Source organism: Thunnus thynnus, chromosome 19, assembly GCF_963924715.1.
Source record: "Thunnus thynnus chromosome 19, fThuThy2.1, whole genome shotgun sequence".
In the NCBI taxonomy this organism is placed as follows: domain Eukaryota; kingdom Metazoa; phylum Chordata; class Actinopteri; order Scombriformes; family Scombridae; genus Thunnus; species Thunnus thynnus.
In genome coordinates this window covers 27936242-27958489 of record NC_089535.1, presented here as the reverse complement: position 1 = coordinate 27958489, position 22248 = coordinate 27936242, and the positions used below count along the sequence as shown (strand labels likewise).

Sequence of the window (22248 nt, the reverse complement as noted above, 5' to 3'; positions counted from 1 at the left end):
TGAAAACAAGGCCAAAACTCTGTATTACACATTCGAACCTGAGTACCATTCCATAATAACAGGTAAATAGATGTTTACTAATGATTTTGAAGAGCAACCTGTGTATATACAGAACATTGATTTGAAATTTTTGAGAAACATTTAAATAATACATTACACTTGAACTGAACCTGTTAGATTTTAGTTGACTAAATCTACAGTAGATTTAGTCAACTAAGATCTTATGATAGTTAGTCAACTAAAACTAGACTAAAACAAAAACAATTCAGATAACTAAAATATGACTAAAACTAAATGTCAGTTTAGCCGACACACTATGACTAAAAAATCTTAATCTGATCACAATTTGCTCTACCAAAATATGTGTGCTGCTCAGTTCTGAGCTGGTTTTTCCCTCCCTGGTGGGAACAGTAATACCAAGAATGGTCTGGAGATTTGCCATGTTACCCCAGCCCAATTAATTTTACCTATCCAGAACTATCATATAACAAATCAAATCTCTCCACGTTTTAGACATTGTAAGTAGTTGCAATAACATTGTAATAAGTTGGGTCTCTGGTGTGTGCCCCCCCCACCCCCCCATTTTCCTTCCCGTCAGCATAAATAGACTGATGAGGCAATTCTAGACAGAGGAGATTACTGTAGGCGTCGGCTACCGTCCCACTACTGGTCTGTATATAAGTACTCTGCATGTATCACCAGTAAACAGCTTTATTCGGGACCAGCCAGTTTACAGACACTTTCAGAGAGATGGGACCTGTTGTCATGGAAAAGAAACTGATGGAACATAAGATTGCCTCTGGGAATGTGATAAGTATGGGCCCGGATGAGTCTCTGCTCATCCTCATCAAACACTGCCATGACATGAAGAAACAGGAGACGTGCCTCAGATTCATCACTTTGCTCCTGCTGCTCACCTGTGCGGCACTGTTCATTTATACCATGGGTGCTGATTTAAAATCTGGATCCAGTGGACAAGGGGTAAGTTTCACAAGTTTTTCCTCATGTGAGCTTCTTAGAGAGCTTTAGTTGTACCATTGATAATGTGGGCATGTTAAGTCCAGTGATGGATTAAGATGGATGAACTTGAGTACTTTTGCTGTAAGATCTTTAAGTCAAGTCAAATTTGTGCAGGGATAGAAACATGTCTTAATGCGTCTATAAAATATGTATAAGATTTATATTGACACAGTGGTTGTGTCCACATTTTTATAGTGCCACTTTAATTCAATGCAACCTAGATTCATCCTTATAGACAGCAAATCTACTAGCTCACTTATACACAATACATCTCAACGGACATAGAGGACCTATGAACTATAGCTGACCAAATATATTTCCAGGCTAACTGTGATGAAGCTTTTTATCCCAGACACCCTGTTGCTTCCATATTTCAGCCCATTTTACTTGCCCTTTACTGCTATGGCATCACATTTGGACTTACCTTAGGTTCTCATCAAGCTGTCATATAATCTGTATAATGGTCACGATTTTATCAGATTAAAATGTTATTACTTAGGATGAAACTTGCATAACAATGTGTTCTCCCTTATTCCTAGAGTGCAGTTGAGCAAAATCCAACCCACTCCAAGCAAGACAGAATGTACCCTGCAGGTATGCCATGTCATTAAGTTCATGTGTAGAAAAAAAATCTGTGGAGGCTGGAGGATTTCAATGTACAAGTTAAAGCTTACAAGTTGATGTATTCTTCACTGCTCGCCACTATACTATAAAGCTCCATGTACAGTATCTAATTTTGTGCATATATTTCATAACCAAGAGAACATTCTCATGCTTTTGTTGCATGACACAGATCAGGGTTTTGCTTTCCCTGAAATACTATGAGCAGACAAGCAGCATTGTTTTGAACCTTTCTTTCCTCTTTCTCTTTATCCACAGGTGATCCTAAAACAAACTCCACAACACCGCACATTCGTCTAAGTAAGTTTTTTTGTGAGATTTCACTACTATTTCCATGACTCTTTTGTTTTCAATCATATAAATCATGCAAGTTAATGAAATCGTGACAATTTGGCCACAGGAGGAAAACTCCAACCACAACCCCCCAGGTGGCAAACATCTAAACTGTAAGATTAAAAACTTATGCGGGTTGAGTTTTTTTTCCCTTTTTTTTACATTTTAAAACTTGACAAAAAGTTTCACAACAGAGGGAACATCTACATGTATGACACATACATCTGTGTAGGTATAATCACACGCTGCAGCACATTCAGCTGGTGTGCACATGGCCAGATGAGTCTTTGCCAACAGCCAACAAGGGAAACAGGCTCACATAATAGATTTCATGTATTTCATCAGAGCTCCTTTGTTTTGATTAGCGGTTTCTATGTTTAAACATAGTTTCTCTTAATCATGCAATAATTGAGATTTTGGCCACTTGGGGGCAGCAGAAATAAATTCTGAACACAACATTGATGTCACACTTTAAGACTGTTGTTTATTTACACATCCAGTGGTTAGGGAGTATCAAGTATTATATTAATTTTGTTTTTCTGTCCACCCGGTGAATGTAATCCAATATTCACTCTCTTTTGGCTGTGTTTTTTACAGAGCCTCCAAAGTCCCAAAAGATATATTTTTTTTTAATATTGTGTTATTATAAGTTATTATCTCCTGAGGGGAATATCTGATTCTTTAGCGGCTAAATGCTCCACTCTCTTCACCAGCCAGTCTACAGCTAACTGTGTCTGTTAACCCTTTGGTGCTGAGCAGATAGTGTACCGTGGGTTTTAAGTTGTAGGCCATTGTCATTGTCATAGTGAGAATTGTATAATTTATGATCAGACAACCTCAACAACTTGAGAGAATTATGTTTTCAAATGAAACATTTGATTTACTGTGTGTCCCTCAATCCTACAGGGTTTGTGTCCAAAGACAACGACAATGATGGACAACATATCAAATGGGAACGAATGTTTGGTGACATACAATACAATGCTGAGAAAAATGCCATTGTGATTAATAAGACAGGCATATATTTTGCCTACGTACGCATTGCTTTAAGATGCCAAAATGAGGAGGGATATGAAAAGTTCTTCCTAAAGCTGCAACGCTGGAACGAAGGTTACAACAAGACTGTTAAACGGATGGAGGTCTTGGAAAGTATAACATGCACTCAAGGAGAGTCCAGCACTGTGTTTGTGGGAGATCTTTTTGACTTGTTGGCAGGAGATCATATGAGTGTGTTGATTGTAGAGGGTTACAAACTGGTCACGGAATTAGCATTTGGTGCTTATCTCGCATAGAGAATATGCCTCTTGTGTGTGTGTGTGCTCACTGTCTGTTTTTAAAACATAAAAAAAAAAATCCATTTCAGGTTATTTATCATCACTAATTTATAAGCTTTGTGCTGTATGTGTGAAAGTATTTCCTGTTAAGGCTTTAAATAAGTATTCAGGTTAGGAGGATACAGGATGCAGACAGGTGACAAGTTCACCGAAGTGGGGGAGAGTAAGGTATTGTTCCACTATGAACGGCTTCAGTGCTCCCTGACATGGATCATCCAACGCTCCAAACTCCACTGGAGGGATGAACAGTATTCTTCTAAAATATACTCCCTCATTTTGTGTTTTGATGATTCATTTATTCCGGTTTCTGCTTTAATTTGTCACCAGTCTCATTATATGCTGGATACTATATAAGCACTCGAGTATTGTTTTCATGAGTAATATTTTAATGAGATAATATTGCCGCTACTGTATTAAAGTAAAGCATTTCCATTGCCTTTGAAGCTTGTTATCTTGGTGTTAGGATGTTTGAGTCATGGGTATGCTTGACTGAAAATTGTCATCAGTTTTGATGGGGTTTTGGATGAAATGCCTGAAATATGCTCTTTGGTTAAAACAAGATGAAGGCTGTTATTTGTTTTTTGAGATGAGCCACACATTTGTTAATCTCAGAGTTTGCTGTTGGCTATTTATAATAAATTAACAATTGTCTCTAACAGTGATCTGTCAGTTCACCCAAATTACAAAAACATATTTACCCACTTACACCTAGTGGTATCTCACTAGAGTTTTAGACAGTTTTTTTTATTGCTGATGTTGTTTAATATCCTCTGCTGAGAGTTTTATTGCCACCTCGGTACAATGAAAGCAAATGAAACTGTATTTGTTGTGTTGAAAGCATGGAAAATTGACATTCTAAAACTGACAATTAAAACTATAAAGCACTGAGTCTTTCGGAGTCTTTTTAGAAACCTCTCAGAAAATGGTTCTCAGCAGAAACATTTCTCTGTCAAGGTCTGTGGATTATCATGAGTAACTTGGACATTGCTTTTGGAAAGATATGTTACTATTGAATTTTTCCAAATGTCATTTTGGAAAATTTCATCCACCTCCATTGTATTGGGGTAAATTGTAAGTTTGTAGATTTAACTACAGAAGTTAGCTTTGAAGTAAAACTCAACGCCACTGTTGTTTAGTTCTTAGGTTAGCCTAGGCTTGACTTTTTACTTGGATTGCCTACAATTAATTATAGTAAAAACTGTGCTAATTTGTGGAATTTGTCTCTTACAGGCGTCCCAACATGTATAAATATAAAGTGCATGTGTTTGACACAGCTAATCAACAGCATCAAACCAACAGTCAAAAACATGCTAACGTTATTGTGAGTCTACAAAACAGATGTTAAGAATGTAAGGAAACTGTAGTGCTGAATTGTGAAAATACAGGTTTCACGTAGTATTAGAAAGATTTCTATTTATTGTGTGTATTTTTGTTTATTTTTGTATCGCTATTTATTATTATATGAATTATAACGCACTAACTTAAGAATTTTGAATTTACAAAACTAATTTATGGTTACTGTATTATACGTCTTAAAACTCTGAGTTTGTTTGGTTTTTAGGATATAATTCCCTTATGTGCATTATCATGGGTGCATTTGTGTCATGGCTACACTTCTGTCAGAGAAAAAGTATTTCTAATAATTTTTTTGAGGTGTGTTGCCAAAAGATATTTAATTTTTTAAAACCTTACTAAAATGTATTACAATGATTGAGTTTCATGATTATTTTTATTTTCATTGATTACATTAGATTTACTATTTGATCTGATAATACGACTTAAACTTCCACGTTTGTATTTATATACAATTTTTTTTTTTTTTAACAATGGCTCCTATCAAACTCCCATCTGTTTTGGAGGTATTTTTTCCTTGTCGTCTGGGAGAGCTTCCTACAACCTCCATTTTGACAAAACTGTTTCACACAGTGGCTCAGATCCACAATTATGCTAAGTTTATGACCTTGTTTTTGTAGCTTACACTGACTTAAATTAACATGTAATTTATCTTTTTTAATTAAGATACAAGACTGATAAGTAACATGATGAATTCACTTGACATGACAAAAATCTTTTTTTTGCTCTGTTTTGCTGACCACTCTCTCCATGTGCTTGAGTCCAAGATGAATTGAGTAATATGAACTATTCTTTCTTAATTTGTGTTCACATGATTACTTTAGCTTATGGTTACCTAGATAAAGGGGGCGGCTCATTTTACCCACTGGCTCTATTTACCCCATTCTCCCTTACTCGTTTTTTTTTTACAGTACCGTATGTACCATAGGTGCCAGCAATGCAATTCTTCCAGAACTTACGGGGTCAGCATATGCACTGAATTGAAGGCATTGTATAAGGGCTACATGGAGTTGAGCCAGGAGAGGAACTAACCTCAGCTAAAATATATTCCTGTGGGTGTCAATTATTGAGAACACCCATTAGCTTATGGGAAGAAAGCGCTCTAGAAATCAAAAGATAAGTTTATTCAGGTAGTATACTCAATGCAACTAAAACATAGCATATACAGATATAAGTAGTGTGTCATCTGATTTACCTGCCATGTATTCCACATTTATCATTTAGCAATAAGGCAGTAGAAAGATGTTGGCCACCTAACAAACAGCACTATCCTCTTCCTCTTTTGGTTACGCAATGGTTGACACACTTTGTTAATGCTGTAAATCAAGTCTTCATTTTCCCGGGAGATTGTACCCGGTTGCAGACAGAATTACATAGTGACAACAAGGCTTATAGAGAACCAATCTAAATGCCAATGGTGTCATCATTCTAATAAGTTAAAGCAGGTGACTATTTCCACTTTAATATTCTATTTCCCATATTATCATCATCGTGGCTGTCAATTTACTGAAAGGTTTTTTAGATTTTATGATTTTTAATAACCTGTGTCAGGTCAACAAGTTCAGGCAGAGAGTTTGTTGAATCCGATTTGGAACACATTGTTGAAGCATGGGTGGATGCATCTGGTGCATTTACTCTTGCTGAAGCCTCACCACACAATTACAACTTTTTTCACATAGTCATGACAAATGCAGTGGTGGTGTCTTCATTTTTGCAAATCACCTGATTTGTTGCCAAATTTCAGTTGGTAAAGTACACAGCTTTGAATACCTTGTCTTGATTATTCAGGGTGATATGGCAGTTTTATTTTTGATGGCCCCCCAGATATAACTGTGAATTCCTTGACAAGTTTGAAGATCTCTTGTTTGAAATCTGCTCTGATTACAATAATATAGTTATAAGTGGTGACTTTAATTTCCATGTCGACAGTTCTGCTTCCACGAACACAGTCCAATTCATGAACCTACTTCTCTCGATATGGTTCAACATGTTACTGAGCCCACCCACCAATGTGGTCATACCCTTGATCTTGTAATATCTCTGTACTGTATATAGATGTGTTGGGACTATATGTAGACCACAGTTTACCACATGTTTCAAGACCTGAGCCCTGGGGGTTCGCACCCAAAGTGTGAAGCTCCACCCATGGATCCAGGTTATCAAAACTAGAGATGCTGCTTGCTCTTTCACACCTCCAGCAGCTGCTGGAGCAGCTCTCTGCTCTCTTGTGTGGCCTGCTCACAACAGACACACACAGTCTTCTTTACAGCAGAAATTTAGCGAAATGGAGTTAGCTTGCTGCTAACTCTACACAAAGGAGTGACCTGGGCCCTCTGCACGACTGGAGTACTGTCTCCCCAGCAATGCCTGCATCTTTCAGCTTCAGAGCCAAAGCCTTCACAGCCTGACTCACCCACAGATTCACCGGCTACAAAGCAGAACACCACAAAGCATCTCTTCCTTCATGGACTGGTAACAACTTATAGTCAGGTTACTGCATAGCCACACCGCTAGGTTAATGTTAGCATGCTTAACACATGTTACATCCAGTAACTAGGCCTTGCATGCAACTAACCTCATTTTAACCTGGCACCTTTAGCCTACACCAATCTTCCCTATACACACACACACACACACACACACACACACACACACACACACACACACACACACACACACACACACACACACACACTTGTATATAGGTACACTTAGCTAGATTAGTGTTGGGTGTTGCTTTTACCCTTTGTTAAATAAATGCTCTTGGATATACATGTTGTCTGTTTTAATGTTGCACAAGAATGAGTTTTGCCAACCTCTGCTCTGTAAAGAACTCCAAATCCTTCAACCATAACTAACTACTGATATGGTGATTTTGTTTATACTTATTAAATTAATTATTAATCAAAGTCCCAAATTCATAGATTAGTACACTTTGAGACTGAATTGGCTATCTTTTTCCCTGAGTCCAGGGTGGTGCCCTGTTATTATTAATTCTTATTAATAATTTTATTGATTTTAATAATTAACAATTATCTTTGATAATCATTAATTGTTGCTGATAGCCAAACTTGTTGCCACGGCCCAACAGATGTCAGAGTTACTAACATTGAAGATGTCGCTATTTCTAATTATTACTGTGTTTTCTGAGATAATCTTGGTAACCAAAAGTGTTGATTCAAGTAGAACTGTTAGAAAACAGTACATACAAGAAAACACTATTAAAGCATTTATTGACTGATTTTGTTCAACATCATCACCTTTACCAACATCTATCAGTGTTAACTGTGATGATCTCATAGCTACCTTTAACACCAACTTGCTGTCAAATATAAACACTGTTGCACCACTAAAGACCAAGATACTCTCTGGCAAAATTAAACCCCCATGGAGAAATGTTGTTCCTATAAGCTGGCTAAAATGTGACTGCTGTAAAGCTGAGAGAAGATGGAGAAAATCAAAACTCAAATCTGACCAGGACAGCTATAAAATTCTACTTCAAAACTATAACAAGGCCATGGAACTAGCCAAAATATCCCGTGTCTTATTAAAAGTCACAAAAATTAACTAAATTCCTATTCTCATCCATTCACAAACTAATCAGTCCTCCTCAAGCTATTTGCAGTGATGTGTTTTCAAAGAATAAATTGAATGATTTTGCAAATTTTTTCGATGAAAACATTGCTAATATCAGTGACAACATTTTAGAAAACCAGCACAATTTTGATTTACCTGTGGTTGAAATCATCTTTAAAATCCTATCTTGAACACTGGACTTTTATCGTTTTATCATCACAATAAAGCTTAAACTGTCATCACTGTCATCAAACACCAAACAATGCATGCGTATTGCATTATGCAATACCGCAGGTTATTCCTACTTTTGTGCTCTTTTGGTGGTAACAGAGGAGTTGCATGCCATCATCATTAGGAGTGCTACTCCTGATCAGTGCGGTAAAAGACACAGGAAAACTAAGCAAAATAAAACAACCACAGCAAAATAAACAACCACAGCCAACAACGTATGTTCTAAAGTAATAAGTAGGCTAAAATAAATAAATACAATGTAATTTTGCCCTAGAACAGGCATAGCCTACTTATTGCACTAGGATAACTGTAATTATTTCACTAGTATGAATGTAATTATGCACTAGAACATAATTTTGCTATGTTATTACTATAGCAAATTATAGGTATGTGTCTCTTTATAAATACTTCCCCATAAAATAATGTGTTTTCCCAGCAGGATGGGAGAAGACACAAAATCAATGCAACTCTACTGTGTGAGCGTGAATCGTCAGAATGTTTGTGAGTGCGGGCAGGAGTTGACACACATGGCGGGAGTGGGCGGGAATTGATTCACTGGTGTGGGAGAGAGTGGTAATGGTTAGAAATCCAGTAGGAATCAAGATCGTAGTCTTAAATTTACCCAACAATTTTCCCAGCAGCAGTTGGCGACAGCGGTAAGGAAAAACTCCCCTTTAACGGGAAGAAACCTCAAGCCAAACACAGCTCTTGGTGGGCGGCCATCTGCTTTGACCGGTTGGGTTGAGAAAGAGAAGGAAAGATGGAAAGGGGGAGGAGCAACAATCATATCAACAACAATAAGCAGCAATAGCCAGGGAAGGATGCCAACAGGACTGCATAGGGCAACGAGGGCTTGGCCTGCATCTCAGGGTTTGTCCCTTTCATTTCAACTGTCTATCTCTGCCGAACATTATAGTTAAGTAAGTAAACGCTCTTTAACACAAACTAATGTGGGGAATCTTAACTTATCATGAAGTTTCTGTGGAGGTTGAAACGCTGCGTGCCACTGTTCGCTTCAGCTTTCCGTGCAGTCTCATGCAACTTACATTGGAATTTCCAGTTCCCACTTCTAAATACGATTCTCATTAACATCCAAGCCAAAAACATGGGAATCTTTCCCTCCCACATGACTTAAATGCAGCGTCACTATAGTTACAAGAATTGTTTGAGGTGCCACAGTTTGTCACGTTTACTCATCTATAAAGAGTCAAGCGACAAGTAACAGGACAGGGGCACTTCAGAGGCCAATCAGATTTCAACTCGGGCCAGTGCCCCTCTGGCCCCTAAATGTTTTCTGATCTGGTGAAGGGGGTTGGAGCCGCCCTGGTCTTGTCCTTGGCTGGCCTCTGCTCGACTGTCTGTTGCTCTGTCTCTGTTACTCTCCTTGCTCTGACACTGCTCTAAGTCATTTTCACTGGCTGGATGGCTGAGCGTCTTTTTGGCTTAAAACCACTGAATATATATTGCTGAATTAATCCTACAGTCTTTGTCTATAACAGTTACATGAACGTAGTTTGCATTTTGAAACTCTTTCAGTAACCTAGGATGTTGAAGCAGCTTAAAAGTACGTCTTCTGGGAACATTAAGAAGTATCTGTGGTCCCAGAACTTGCATCTAGATGGCGATAGCAACAGCTCAGGAAGTGGCCACGTTGCCCAGGATATTGCAAATGCTGCAGTGCTGCAGAAAATGTCCACTGATTTAACCAACCTTCATGACATACATCGAACTACAGACACAAAATCAATGCAACTCTACTGTGTGAGCGTGAATCGCCAGAATGTTTGTGAGTGCGGGCAGGAGTTGACACACATGGCGGGAGTGGGCGGGAATTGATTCACCGGTGTGGGAGTGAGTGGTAATGGTTAGAAATCCAGCAGGAGTGGAATCAAGATCGTAGTCTTAAATTTACAGAGACCCAACAATTTTCCCAGCAGCAGTTGGCGACAGCGGTAAGGAAAAACTCCCCTTTAACGGGAAGAAACCTCAAGCCAAACACAGCTCTTGGTGGGCGGCCATCTGCTTTGACCGGTTGGGTTGAGAAAGAGAAGGAAAGATGGAAAGGGGGAGGAGCAACAATCATATCAACAACAATAAGCAGCAATAGCCAGGGAAGGATGCCAACAGGACTGCATAGGGCAACGAGGGCTTGGCCTGCATCTCAGGGTTTGTCCCTTTCATTTCAACTGTCTATCTCTGCCGAACATTATAGTTAAGTAAGTAAACGCTCTTTAACACAAACTAATGTGGGGAATCTTAACTTATCATGAAGTTTCTGTGGAGGTTGAAACGCTGCGTGCCACTGTTCGCTTCAGCTTTCCGTGCAGTCTCATGCAACTTACATTGGAATTTCCAGTTCCCACTTCTAAATACGATTCTCATTAACATCCAAGCCAAAAACATGGGAATCTTTCCCTCCCACATGACTTAAATGCAGCGTCACTATAGTTACAAGAAGTGTTTGAGGTGCCACAGTTTGTCACGTTTACTCATCTATAAAGAGTCAAGCGACAAGTAACAGGACAGGGGCACTTCAGAGGCCAATCAGATTTCAACTCGGGCCAGTGCCCCTCTGGCCCCTAAATGTTTTCTGATCTGGTGAAGGGGGTTGGAGCCGCCCTGGTCTTGTCCTTGGCTGGCCTCTGCTCGACTGTCTGTTGCTCTGTCTCTGTTACTCTCCTTGCTCTGACACTGCTCTAAGTCATTTTCACTGGCTGGATGGCTGAGCGTCTTTTTGGCTTAAAACCACTGAATATATATTGCTGAATTAATCCTACAGTCTTTGTCTATAACAGTTACATGAACGTAGTTTGCATTTTGAAACTCTTTCAGTAACCTAGGATGTTGAAGCAGCTTAAAAGTACGTCTTCTGGGAACATTAAGAAGTATCTGTGGTCCCAGAACTTGCATCTAGATGGCGATAGCAACAGCTCAGGAAGTGGCCACGTTGCCCAGGATATTGCAAATGCTGCAGTGCTGCAGAAAATGTCCACTGATTTAACCAACCTTCATGACATACATCGAACTACAGCCTCAGTTGAGGGAAAACTGTCCTCGTTGATTTTGTGGATGTCTGAAGTGGAGAAAAGGGTGGATTGGCTAGAGGATACAGATTAAAAAATGAAGGCGTACCTGAAGGCTAGGGACGTTTCTGGTGACTGATAGTAAAGCTGCTGAGTATGCAGAGTTGCAAGACCCTGATTGGATGTGTGACTTGGCATTCGGGGTGGATATAATGGGCCATCTGAATGAGCTCAATCTGAGGTTGCAAGGGAAGAATGCGTTCATGCATGAGCTGTATTCATATGTGTGAACATTCAAAGCCAAACTGACCCTGTTTTCCCAGCAAATGATCAACAAGTGCTTCACACATTTCCCAACACTGGCTACCCTGGATGTACCACCCTGCCACACTGACAGATACACCACTACTCTAACAGACCTCCACATCGAGTTCAACCGGCGATTCTCCGATTTTGCTAAGATTGAACAAGAACTAGAGCTGGTGTCCTCTCCCCTTTCATTTGACAGCGAGAAAGTGTCCCCAGATGTGCAACTAGAACTGATTGATATCCAATGCGACCCTGCTCTCAAACAAGTTCACTACATCTACAATGGACAACTTTTATGGCTCACTGAGGTAAACACAGTCTTCAAACCTGTGCAGGCATGCACACAGCATGTTTGTTTTTTTTGGCTCCACTTATGTGTGCAAACAAACTTTTTCTGTGATGAACTACAGCAAGTCACTTTACAGATCACAGCTGACGGATAAATATCTGTCCTCTGTGCTGCATATTTCAACATCTGACATGATGCCAGACTTTGATGGTCTTGCAAAAAGAGGTGACCATCTCAATTGTTCCATTAGGCTAAATTACATGAGTAGCCAGTGCTTTTCATGACACACAGTGTCATGTATTTTGTTACATATTACATTTGGAGGGGTTGACCAATGTCATGTTCCATAAACATACATTTGAGGGGTGGCTGTTGCTCTTGTGTATATTTGTCATTTTTCTTCTAAATTCGATAATCTATGAATTTGCACCTGCAATGTGAATAGCCTGGGGCACTCAATTAAGAGGAAAATGATCTTCTCCATTCTGAAATCGAATGTGGTGAGAAGAGTCAGAGAAATTGTGAAAGGATTGGGTGAGCCATGTCTTCGACAGTGTAGGGTCTAGCCAAAGACTAGGGGTTACAACACTTGTTAATAAAAAATTGCAATATAAATGCATAAGGCAGAAATAGTATAATAGTATAATAAAGAAATAGTGGGAAGGGTGCTCATAATATTTGCAGAAATACAATGTCATACAATTATTCTGACAAATATTTATACTCTGAATGGAGATTAACCAAATTTTTTAGCTGATGCAAAAATGATGGAGGCAAAAATACAACAGGTTGGAGATTATAATGCTATCATTGGCGGTGACTTTAATTTGGTAATGACTCAACTCTTGATCGCTGTAGTGCAGTCCCAACTAGGATAGGCCTTAGGCCTCATTGGCAGTTAGGTATATGTCTGGGTTATGTGGATGTGTGATGAATATTAAATCCAAAAGGAAGAGATTATACTTTTTTCCACACCACATACAACATTGACTTCTTTTTTTAATTTTTAAAAGCCTTTTGCAGTCAGTGGTTACTTGTTCAATTGGGAGCATTTTAGTCTCAGATCACACTTAAGTAAGCCTGGAAGGGTTGCCTTTCAGTCATAGAATATGAATGCCTAGATGGAGATTTAACTCATCTCTTTTACTTCTTTTTACTTTATTTTAAAGAGTCTGAGTGTAAGGAGGTGTTAAACAATAGAGACCGGAGCCGAAGTATCAAAATTTAACAGAATTTATTTTCTTGTACAAGAAGGAGCGTTTCGCAGTGCAACACACAGGATGAGGTTACAAAGAAAAAGGCTCCCAGAGGAGCACCTACAACAGGGTTTTATACATCTTAAGTGGGCGTTACAGTTCTTTTCTTAATATATCAAATACAGACTTATAGATAACGTCATGTTTGTTTTCAGTTCTCCCGTCCAGGAGCCATCCTGCCCAACTGACCCCCAGATGACATGTCTCACCCTGTCTCCAACGAATTTTAATTTCTGCATCTTCCTCTTTACAAATATAATACTGAACTTCCTTTAATCTTAGCTGATAAGTCTGCTGATGTTGTAGAGTTGCAGTACAAGACAGGAACAATTCATCATGATCTAGATAAAATAGTAACACCCATACACAGTGTAATCATATTTTTTATAACAGGAGGCCCCAAGAAGTAAAATTAAAATAGATTCAAATAAATTGTATATAGAGTCAAATGAACTCACAACACCTCTGCAGGGATTGCCTGGGAAACTCTCAAAGCAGTACTCAGAGGCTTTGTCATTCAATTTACTTCTCATTAGAAAAAAAGAGCATCATAAAAGCAGGCAAAAATTGAAGATAAAATGGTTGAGGCAGACTTTGAAAGGAACTTTAACATCAAAGCTCTAACACAACTTAAATAGGACTATAATTTTGTTCCATCACAGAAAGTGGAGTTCTCTCTCTTCAGAATGAAACAAAAATATTATGAATCGGGGGATAAAGCAGGTAAATTATTGGCAAACAGAAAGAACTATCATTTTTTACAGCCACACATGAATATGTGGAAACTGCAGCAGCCAGTTGAAAGTGGTGGTTTAGGGTTCCCAAAACTATTAGGGTTAGCCAGAGGCATCTGGCACACTGGGTATTGCCCCCCGAGAGAGCTCCCCCATGGCACAATATGGAGAAATCTGCATCGGCTCGTTTTCCCTCTGTTACTGCTTATCATGTTACATACGAAGGCTGAAGTTGTATTGTCTCCTTGTCAATAGCTTTATACGTAAGCCATTCTATATGCAGATTGACCACTCTTGTTTCAGTGTTGGGTAGGGGTGGGAAGGGGGAGTTTGAGTTGATTTGAAATAGAATGTATGATATGTCATTGTCTGTATGACTGATGTCTATATCATAAAATAAAAATGGCGAGTCATAAAAAACACAGATATCATAATAACTTGAAAGATTGTTCTGGTTGTTTTGCCAGTAAGCCATGTCAGTGAGCCGGCATGCACAATACCAGAGCACACCTAAATTTGCAGCCAATTACTGCTGTCATTACAGTAGTTACACCTTTTTTCAGTACATATATATGAATGTTCTCAGTCATCCAGGTCATGGTATATCTAGAGGGGTTGAGTCAAGAGCAACTGTACTTGTTATAGATTCTTGAAGATGTTTCAATGTTGTTGAGGTCGATGATGACAGCCAAGTGACCTTGGTGACTCTGAAGGTGTAAATGACCCCACAGAGATTAAACGCCTGGGACTCCCCACTAGTTAGCCAGACCTGAGAACATCTTCAAGAATCTACAGAAGAAAGATACACCTACTTTCAGTAAAGTCATATATAGTCTCACTGGGATCAAGATCTCTTTTTCAACAAAGACCTGAGAACAAGACTCATTTATAGCCAGTAACCACACAACCAGCATACAAGAATAACACATATAAGGACAGACAACCAACAATCAATCGACAAATAGAATTAATAAAAACAATTTTAAGAGGCATAAAAAGTCTTGAGACTGTCCACCTAAGAAAAAGGAGAGTTTTATTTGATTCAGCGAATGCCCAAAAACAACATGATTCAACTAACAAAATGACTATGCCTGGAGTAAACACAAAGCAGTATGACATCAATCTAGAGAGACAAAGTCAGCACAAAGTCCGACGAAGTCCACTGCGCTGTTGGTTTCCTGTTTCCTACCAACAATCAACAATGGTTTCTTTGAACCATGACCGCGACTGTTCCCTCACTGTAACCAAGTTATTTTTGGTTTGACCATGGGTTGTAAACCCCTTTTTTTACTGTCGCCATTCAACTTCACATACAGTGATTGAGGTAATATCTGGAATTAACATAGATTAAATTCACAACTTCATACTGGCAGACCCAGAGGAAGTCCATCAGGGCCTTCTCTGCAGGCCCTACGATTTTTGAGAAGTGTAATTTTTAGTTCATAAAATATTACAAATTAGCAATTATAATGTTATTGTTAAAATATTTTTTATTTAATTAGTTATTAAAATTATTTCTGTGATTTTTTAAAAATTGTTTTGTTTCGATTTCAGTTACTGTCATAACCATAAACCCACTATTTGGAGCTGGGACTGGATGTGTCTGCCGCTGCCTGTGTTTCTCCATATGGCTATCTCCCAGGGCCTGCTGCGTCCTTGGTTGCAGGTTTCGCTCACAGAAAGCATATTTGGCACAAACATAGAGTGACAATAAAATTAACCAATCAAAATTTGATTTGTGGTGACTGGGAAATCCCTAGGGCCTACTAGCAGTGTTGGACGGCAATTTTGTAATGGACCTATTTTTAATGACGTAGTTTGCATATTGTTTCAATTTTAGTTGTTGGTGATGAGTGCACTTTAGCTCCTTTTACATAGCCCGTTCTAGGCGGGAATACTGCGCCTGTAATCTGCCTCGCTGTTCTGTATAAAGGTACGGACATGGAGTGGGGGGGCAGAGTTGCTCCACCAATAAACCGGCTATGGAGGTAGTTACAGAGCCGAATCGACTGTGTGTGTAAATGGGACAGCCGGCACGGCGGGACAAGTAGCTGACACTGTTGTGTTAGCCTGTATTCACACCATATCAGGCAGTCTGGCGTATGTGTGTGTGTGTGTAGTGCAAGACCCCATGGTCCGCTACTGGGCAGAGCCTGACCTTAGTAAAGTAATCCACAGTCTGGCAAACAGTTTTACAAAGTCAAAATGTCCACTGTGAGAAAGGTCTATTGTCCCAGGACTCCTGACAACCATTCCATACATCAAACTTAACCATTCCTCATATTTTTCTATTATTTCAGCATGTGTGAATGTAGAAAATCCTCTTTCTTGCGCAGACCTAGGTGGGAGGGACTTAGTCTCAACCTAACGGGCCACACCTGAACTGATAAGAGGTCTGGCTCAGGCCTTTCTCATTCTCTCCCTTTGTCTGCAGCAGCATGCTGACCTGTGTGTGATATTAGCCATCTTCTCCAGTTGACTGTGCATAAGATGCATTATTTGAGTAAGTTAAGGAAATTTGTTGTAGTTCTTCACACTCTTTCTTCTTTTTATTATTCCACACTCCGTAGGTTTTTTAGCCCTTTTCAACTGCTGCATACTTTGTGCTATAAAAACCATTCAACTGTCAATCCGTGCAGCTCATTCAGCAGATGTGTGCTTATATTTTTCTGAAATGTAACATTTTTTGTACTCTGAATTCCTATATGAATTCTCAGAGTTTTTGTCGTATTTAGTCCTTAAATAGATAAAGTAATTATAGTAGGTGATTTTAATATTCATGTGGACGTCGATAATGACAGTCTCAGTACTGCATTTATCTCATTATTAGACTCAATTGGCTTCTCTCAGTGTGTAAATAATCCCACTCACCGTCTTAACCACACCCTAGACCTTGCTCTGACTTATGGGATTGAAATTGAACATTTAATAATTTTTCCACAAAATCCTATTCTATCAGATCATTTTTAATAACTTTTAAATTCCTATTACTGGATTATACACCATTAGACAAAAATGTCCTCACTAGATGTCTATCTGATAGTGTTGTAGATAAATTTAAGGAAGCAATTCCATCAGTACTGAATTCAGTGCCATGTCTCAATACTACAGAGGACTCTTATGTTAACTTTAGTCCCTCCCAAATTGATAATCGTGTTGATAGTGCTGCAGGCTCATTAAGAAAAACACTTGACTCCATCGCCACCTTAAAAAGGAAGATAATAAAACATAAGAGGTTAGCTCCTTGGTATAACTCCCAAACCTGCAAATTAAAGCAAACATCGCGAAAATTGGAGAGGATTTGGTGTTCCACCAAAGTAGAAGAATCTCGCTTAGTCTGGCAAGATAGTCTTAAAACATATAGGAAGGCCCTCTGTAATGCCAGAGCCGCCTATTACTGAGCATTAATAGAAGCAAATAAAAACAGCCCTAGGTTCCTTTTCAGCACTTTGGCCAGGCTGACAAAGAGTCATAACTGTATTGATCCATGTATTCCTATAGTTCTCAGTAGTAATGACTTTATGAGCTTCTTTAATGATAAAATTCTAACTATTAGAGACAAAATTAACCACCTCCTGCCCTCAACAGGCACTGTTCTCTCCCCAAACACAGGAACCTTAGAAACAGCTGTAAATCCTGACATATATTTGGACTGTTTTTCTCCAGTAGACTTGTCTGAACTAACTTCAATGATTTGTTCAGCTAAACCATCAACCTGTCTCTTAGATCCCATCCCAACTAGGTTGCTTAAGGAAGCCTTACCCTTAGTTAGCACTTCTTTACTAGATATGATCAATCTGTCTTTAGTAACAGGCTATGTACCACAGTCCTTTAAAGTAGCTGTAATTAAACCTCTTCTTAAGAAGCCTACTCTTGATTCAGGTGTTTTAGCCAATTATAGACCTATATCTAACCTTCCATTTCTATCCAAGATCCTTGAGAAAGCAGTCTCTAATCAGTTATGTGACTTTCTACATAACAATAGTTTATTTGAGGATTTTCAGTCAGGATTTAGAGCGCATCATAGCACAGAGACAGCACTGGTGAAAGTCACAAATGACCTCCTTACTGCATTGGACAAAGGATTTGTCTCTATACTTGTCCTGTTAGATCTTAGTGCTGCATTCGACACAATCGACCATCGAATCCTTTTGCAGAGACTGGAACATTTAATTGGCATTAAAGGAACTGCATTAAGCTGGTTTAAGTCCTATTTATCAGACCGATTTCAGTTTGTACATGTTAATGATGAATCCTCCGTGAAGGCAAGGGTTAGACACGGAGTTCCACAAGGTTCTGTACTTGGACCAATTCTATTCACCTTATATATGCTTCCTTTAGGTAATATTATTAGGAAACACTCCATAAATTTTCATTGTTACGCAGATGACACCCAATTATATTTATCAGTGAAGCCAGATGAACCCAATCAGTTAAACAAACTCCAAACATGCCTTAACGACATAAAGACCTGGATGACCTGCAATTTTCTACTACTAAATTCAGATAAAACTGAAGTTATTGTGCTTGGCCCTAAACACCTTAGAACCACATTATCTAATGATATAGCTACTCTGGATGGCATTACCCTGGCCTCCAACACCACCGTAAGGAATCTGGGAGTTATCTTTGATCAGGATATGTCCTTTAACTCCCACATAAATCAAATTTCAAGGACTGCCTTTTTTCACTTGCGTAATATCGCAAAAATCAGGCACATCCTGTCCCTAAAAGATGCAGAAAAACTAGTTCACGCATTTGTTACTTCTAGGCTGGATTATTGCAATTCCTTATTATCAGGCTGCCCTAACAAGTCTCTAAAGACTCTCCAGCTGGTCCAGAATGCAGCTGCACGTGTACTGACTAAAACTAGAAAAAGAGATCACATTTCTCCCATTTTAGCTTCGCTACATTGGCTTCCTGTAAAATCTAGAATAGAATTTAAAATCCTTCTCCTAACTTACAAAGCCCTTAATGGTCAGGCACCATCATATCTTGAAGAGCTCATAATACCGTATTATCCCACTAGAACACTGCGCTCCCAGAATGCAGGCTTACTGGTGGTTCCTACAGTCTTTAAAACCCAGCTACCACAAGTTTTCTACAGTGAAGTTAACAGTTTGAATCCATCCTTGTAACAAAAACATTCCAAACTGTGATTATGGACTTTGAGGGGAGTTTGTCCTTACCGCTGTTGCCAAGTGCTTGCTCATGGGGAAATTGTTGGGTCTCTCTCTCTGTGTAAATAAAAGAATATTGTCTAGACCTGCTCCATGTGAAAAGTGCCCTGAGATGACTTTTGTTGTGATTTGGTGCTATATTAATAAAATTGAATTGGATTGAATAAGCATTTAACAGACAGGGAGGATGTAATGAAAGATATGAGAAATGTAGGATCCAGTGTTTTGGGGGCTTGGGGTAAGCAAAAGTGCATCAACTTTGTAGGAGAAAGGACAAATGTGACAAAAATCAGACAGCTGCATAAACATACTATAAATTACAATAATTATGACCAAAGTCAGTGAAAAATAAATTTGGAGTTAATGTAACTGGCCAAATTTGAAACTTGAAATGTGGACTGATAGCAGCGCTAGAATGATTCTAAAAAGATGTGTATGTGTATTTATTGGCTTGATCTGAATCTACCAACTTTCATAAAAATTGTAAGTGAGAACTCCCAATGAGAGAGCAAGAAAAAACAGGCAGACACACACAGACTAATACAGTATTATACTGGCACAGTCATAAGAATGTACACAAAATTTGCTCATTAATTTCTTTTAAATTAAATGTGATTAAGCCAGTAATCATTGGAGGTTAGATGATGATGATGATAATGATGATAATACAGCGTGACGGCTCCAGTGTCTCTTCCTTTGATCCTATGGTGTGTGTTTGTGTGTTGCAGGTCCATGGATGGGTGGAGCTGAGGTGCCACTGAGTACTAACTGGGAACACCTGGCCAGTTTCCCAGAGCTTACTTAAGCATGCTTACTCTGGTTCCGTCCCAGTGACCTCTTCCCCAGTTACCAAGCCTTGTTTGTTTTTGCGTTACTCTTTTGGTTTTGTCTTACACTGACAACATGCCCCTCACATTAGTCATCACATTCATACACTTTCAAACATCACTGACACTGATCTTCACACTTCATTGCATTTACTTGTGTTACTTACTCTAATAAATTTCAGCTTATCATTGCTAAATTTGGTGTGAGTTTGTCATGACGTTATCTGTGGAATATGTCTGTAAACATTAGGAGAAAGATGAGACGCCCATTTGTAAGGTAAATACTCTACATTCATTTATGTTTTTCATAAACATAATAAAAATACTATCTTGACCTGATGACCATATTCTGCTTTTCTCCTTAATGCTGAAAGGCCTACTGCTTCTGTGATACAGCACCAGCCACTCAGATTCTAGGAGGCTGCATGAGTAGTTACAGCAATGAAAATATGCAATAGTGCATATAAAACGTGCCGACAGCCTACAGTTAAGCCTACCGTGCCATCAAACATCACTGACACTGATCTTCACGCTTCATTGCATTTACTTGTGTTACTTACTCTAATAAATTTCAGTTTATCATTGCTAAATTTGGTGTGAGTTTGTCATGACGTTATCTGTGGAATATGTCTGTAAACATTAGGAGAAAGATGAGACGCCCATTTGTAAGGTATATAAATCAATTGTGAATGTTCTGAGACGAGCCTTTTCTATGTAACCCTGTTTGTGTGTTGCACTGTGAAACGCTCCTTCTTGTACAAGAAAATAAATTCAACTTAAACTTTGATACTTCAGATCCAGTCTCCATTATTTAAAGGTCAATGAGAAGAAATTCTTTTAACATTTTTCCTTTACCAAACCATAGAATTTCATGTGAATGCTGTCACTCCCACGCTTCTGGAAATTCCACGTGCATAAGGCTGATCCTTTGGTACATGCAATCATAAACTTGATAAGACTTGAGGAGTGCATCAGAGTGAAACGTGAATGGGAGAGAGGGAGAGTGGAAATAACATCGAAAGCTGATGAAATATAAACAGTCAAGCTGGTACATGTGGATCTGGTGTTCGTCACCACAAACAAGAGCTAAAAATAACTAGCCAACCCCCACAGGAGAAAATAAAAGTTTACAAGAAGATTAAGTGGAGCCTGTAACTGAATCATGATGCAATAACTATAGGATTTGATTTGATCTGAAGAAAAAATCCAGTATCCAGTAACTATTGCATCAGAACTTTCAGTTGTTTTCTTTTTCTTTTTGTTTCTGGAAATCTAATCACTGAGGTAACAAGAATGATGACTCAAACGAGGGCTGCATAGTGAGTGATTGTGGGACTTATCAACAGTCACATACTGAGCTGGTTTGCCAAGGGTGTGACATCACCAAGACCAGCTCGGCTAGTTATCTGTCTCTTTTCTCACCAATCAGAAAGATCCTCTAGGAAACAAAAAACAAGACCCTTGGACTTCAAAAAAAAAAAAAATTAAATCATTATCATCTTTCAATCAGTAATTTGGAAATACTCTACATTCGTTTATGTTTTTCATAAACATAATAAAAATACTATATTGACCTGATGACCATATTCTGCTTTTCTCCTTAATGCTGAAAGGCCTACTGCTTCTGTGATACAGCATCAGCCACTCAGATTCTAGGAGGCTGCAAAAGTAGTTACAGCAATGAAAATATGCAATAGTGCATATAAAACGTGCCGACAGCCTACAGTTAAGCCTACCGTGCCATCTTGCTATTGACCTGCTAGAGTGGACCAGTGACATTGTGATAAAGTCAAAGCTCAAACCACCACTATGTGTCCCCCTCATTTGGTAACACAAATATTAGTCTGAGTGTAATACAGTATTTCTTCCACTGAGTGGAATAAAGCAGCTAAGTGGCTCAAAGTCTCTGTTCTCTAAAAATAATTGACAATCGTTTATAGCATGAGGAATACAAGGTTTTAGGGTGCTGTCCTCTGAGCCCTTTTCACATCCATTTACTTGTATTAGACAGCAACAGGGTCAGGAGGAACTAGTGTTGTATTAATGTGTATTGCATGGATGGGATGGCGCCCATTAGGAAGGAGAGTACAAAATAGATTAATGTGTGCAATTATTTTCATACTGTAGAGCTTGATTTATAGTAATATTAAAATGCTTAAAAA

General features: G+C 38.8%; 1 protein-coding gene and 1 long non-coding RNA gene across 2 annotated transcripts; both read left to right on the top strand.

Moving 5' to 3' along the window:
• Positions 1-618: 618 nt before the first annotated feature.
• LOC137171164 (uncharacterized) lies at positions 619-4196 on the top strand. Its single transcript, XM_067574943.1, has 4 exons — positions 619-981; positions 1560-1614; positions 1900-1941; positions 2881-4196. The coding sequence occupies exons 1-4, from the start codon at positions 751-753 to the stop codon at positions 3264-3266; spliced, it is 714 nt and encodes a 237-aa protein (XP_067431044.1). The 5' UTR covers positions 619-750; the 3' UTR covers positions 3267-4196.
• A 12283-nt stretch (positions 4197-16479) lies between these two features.
• LOC137171090 (uncharacterized) lies at positions 16480-20283 on the top strand. The gene is made up of 2 exons (XR_010924710.1): positions 16480-16582; positions 19988-20283. It is a non-coding gene; the product is annotated as an uncharacterized lncRNA (long non-coding RNA).
• The last annotated feature ends 1965 nt before the right edge of the window (positions 20284-22248 follow it).

Coding starts and splice junctions, on each gene's coding strand:
- LOC137171164 (XM_067574943.1), top strand. CDS start 751: ATGGGACCTGTTGTCATGGAAAAGAAACTGATGGAACATAAGATTGCC. Junction 982..1,559: donor CTGGATCCAGTGGACAAGGG/GTAAGTTTCACA, acceptor CCTTATTCCTAG/AGTGCAGTTGAGCAAAATCC. Junction 1,615..1,899: donor AGACAGAATGTACCCTGCAG/GTATGCCATGTC, acceptor CTTTATCCACAG/GTGATCCTAAAACAAACTCC.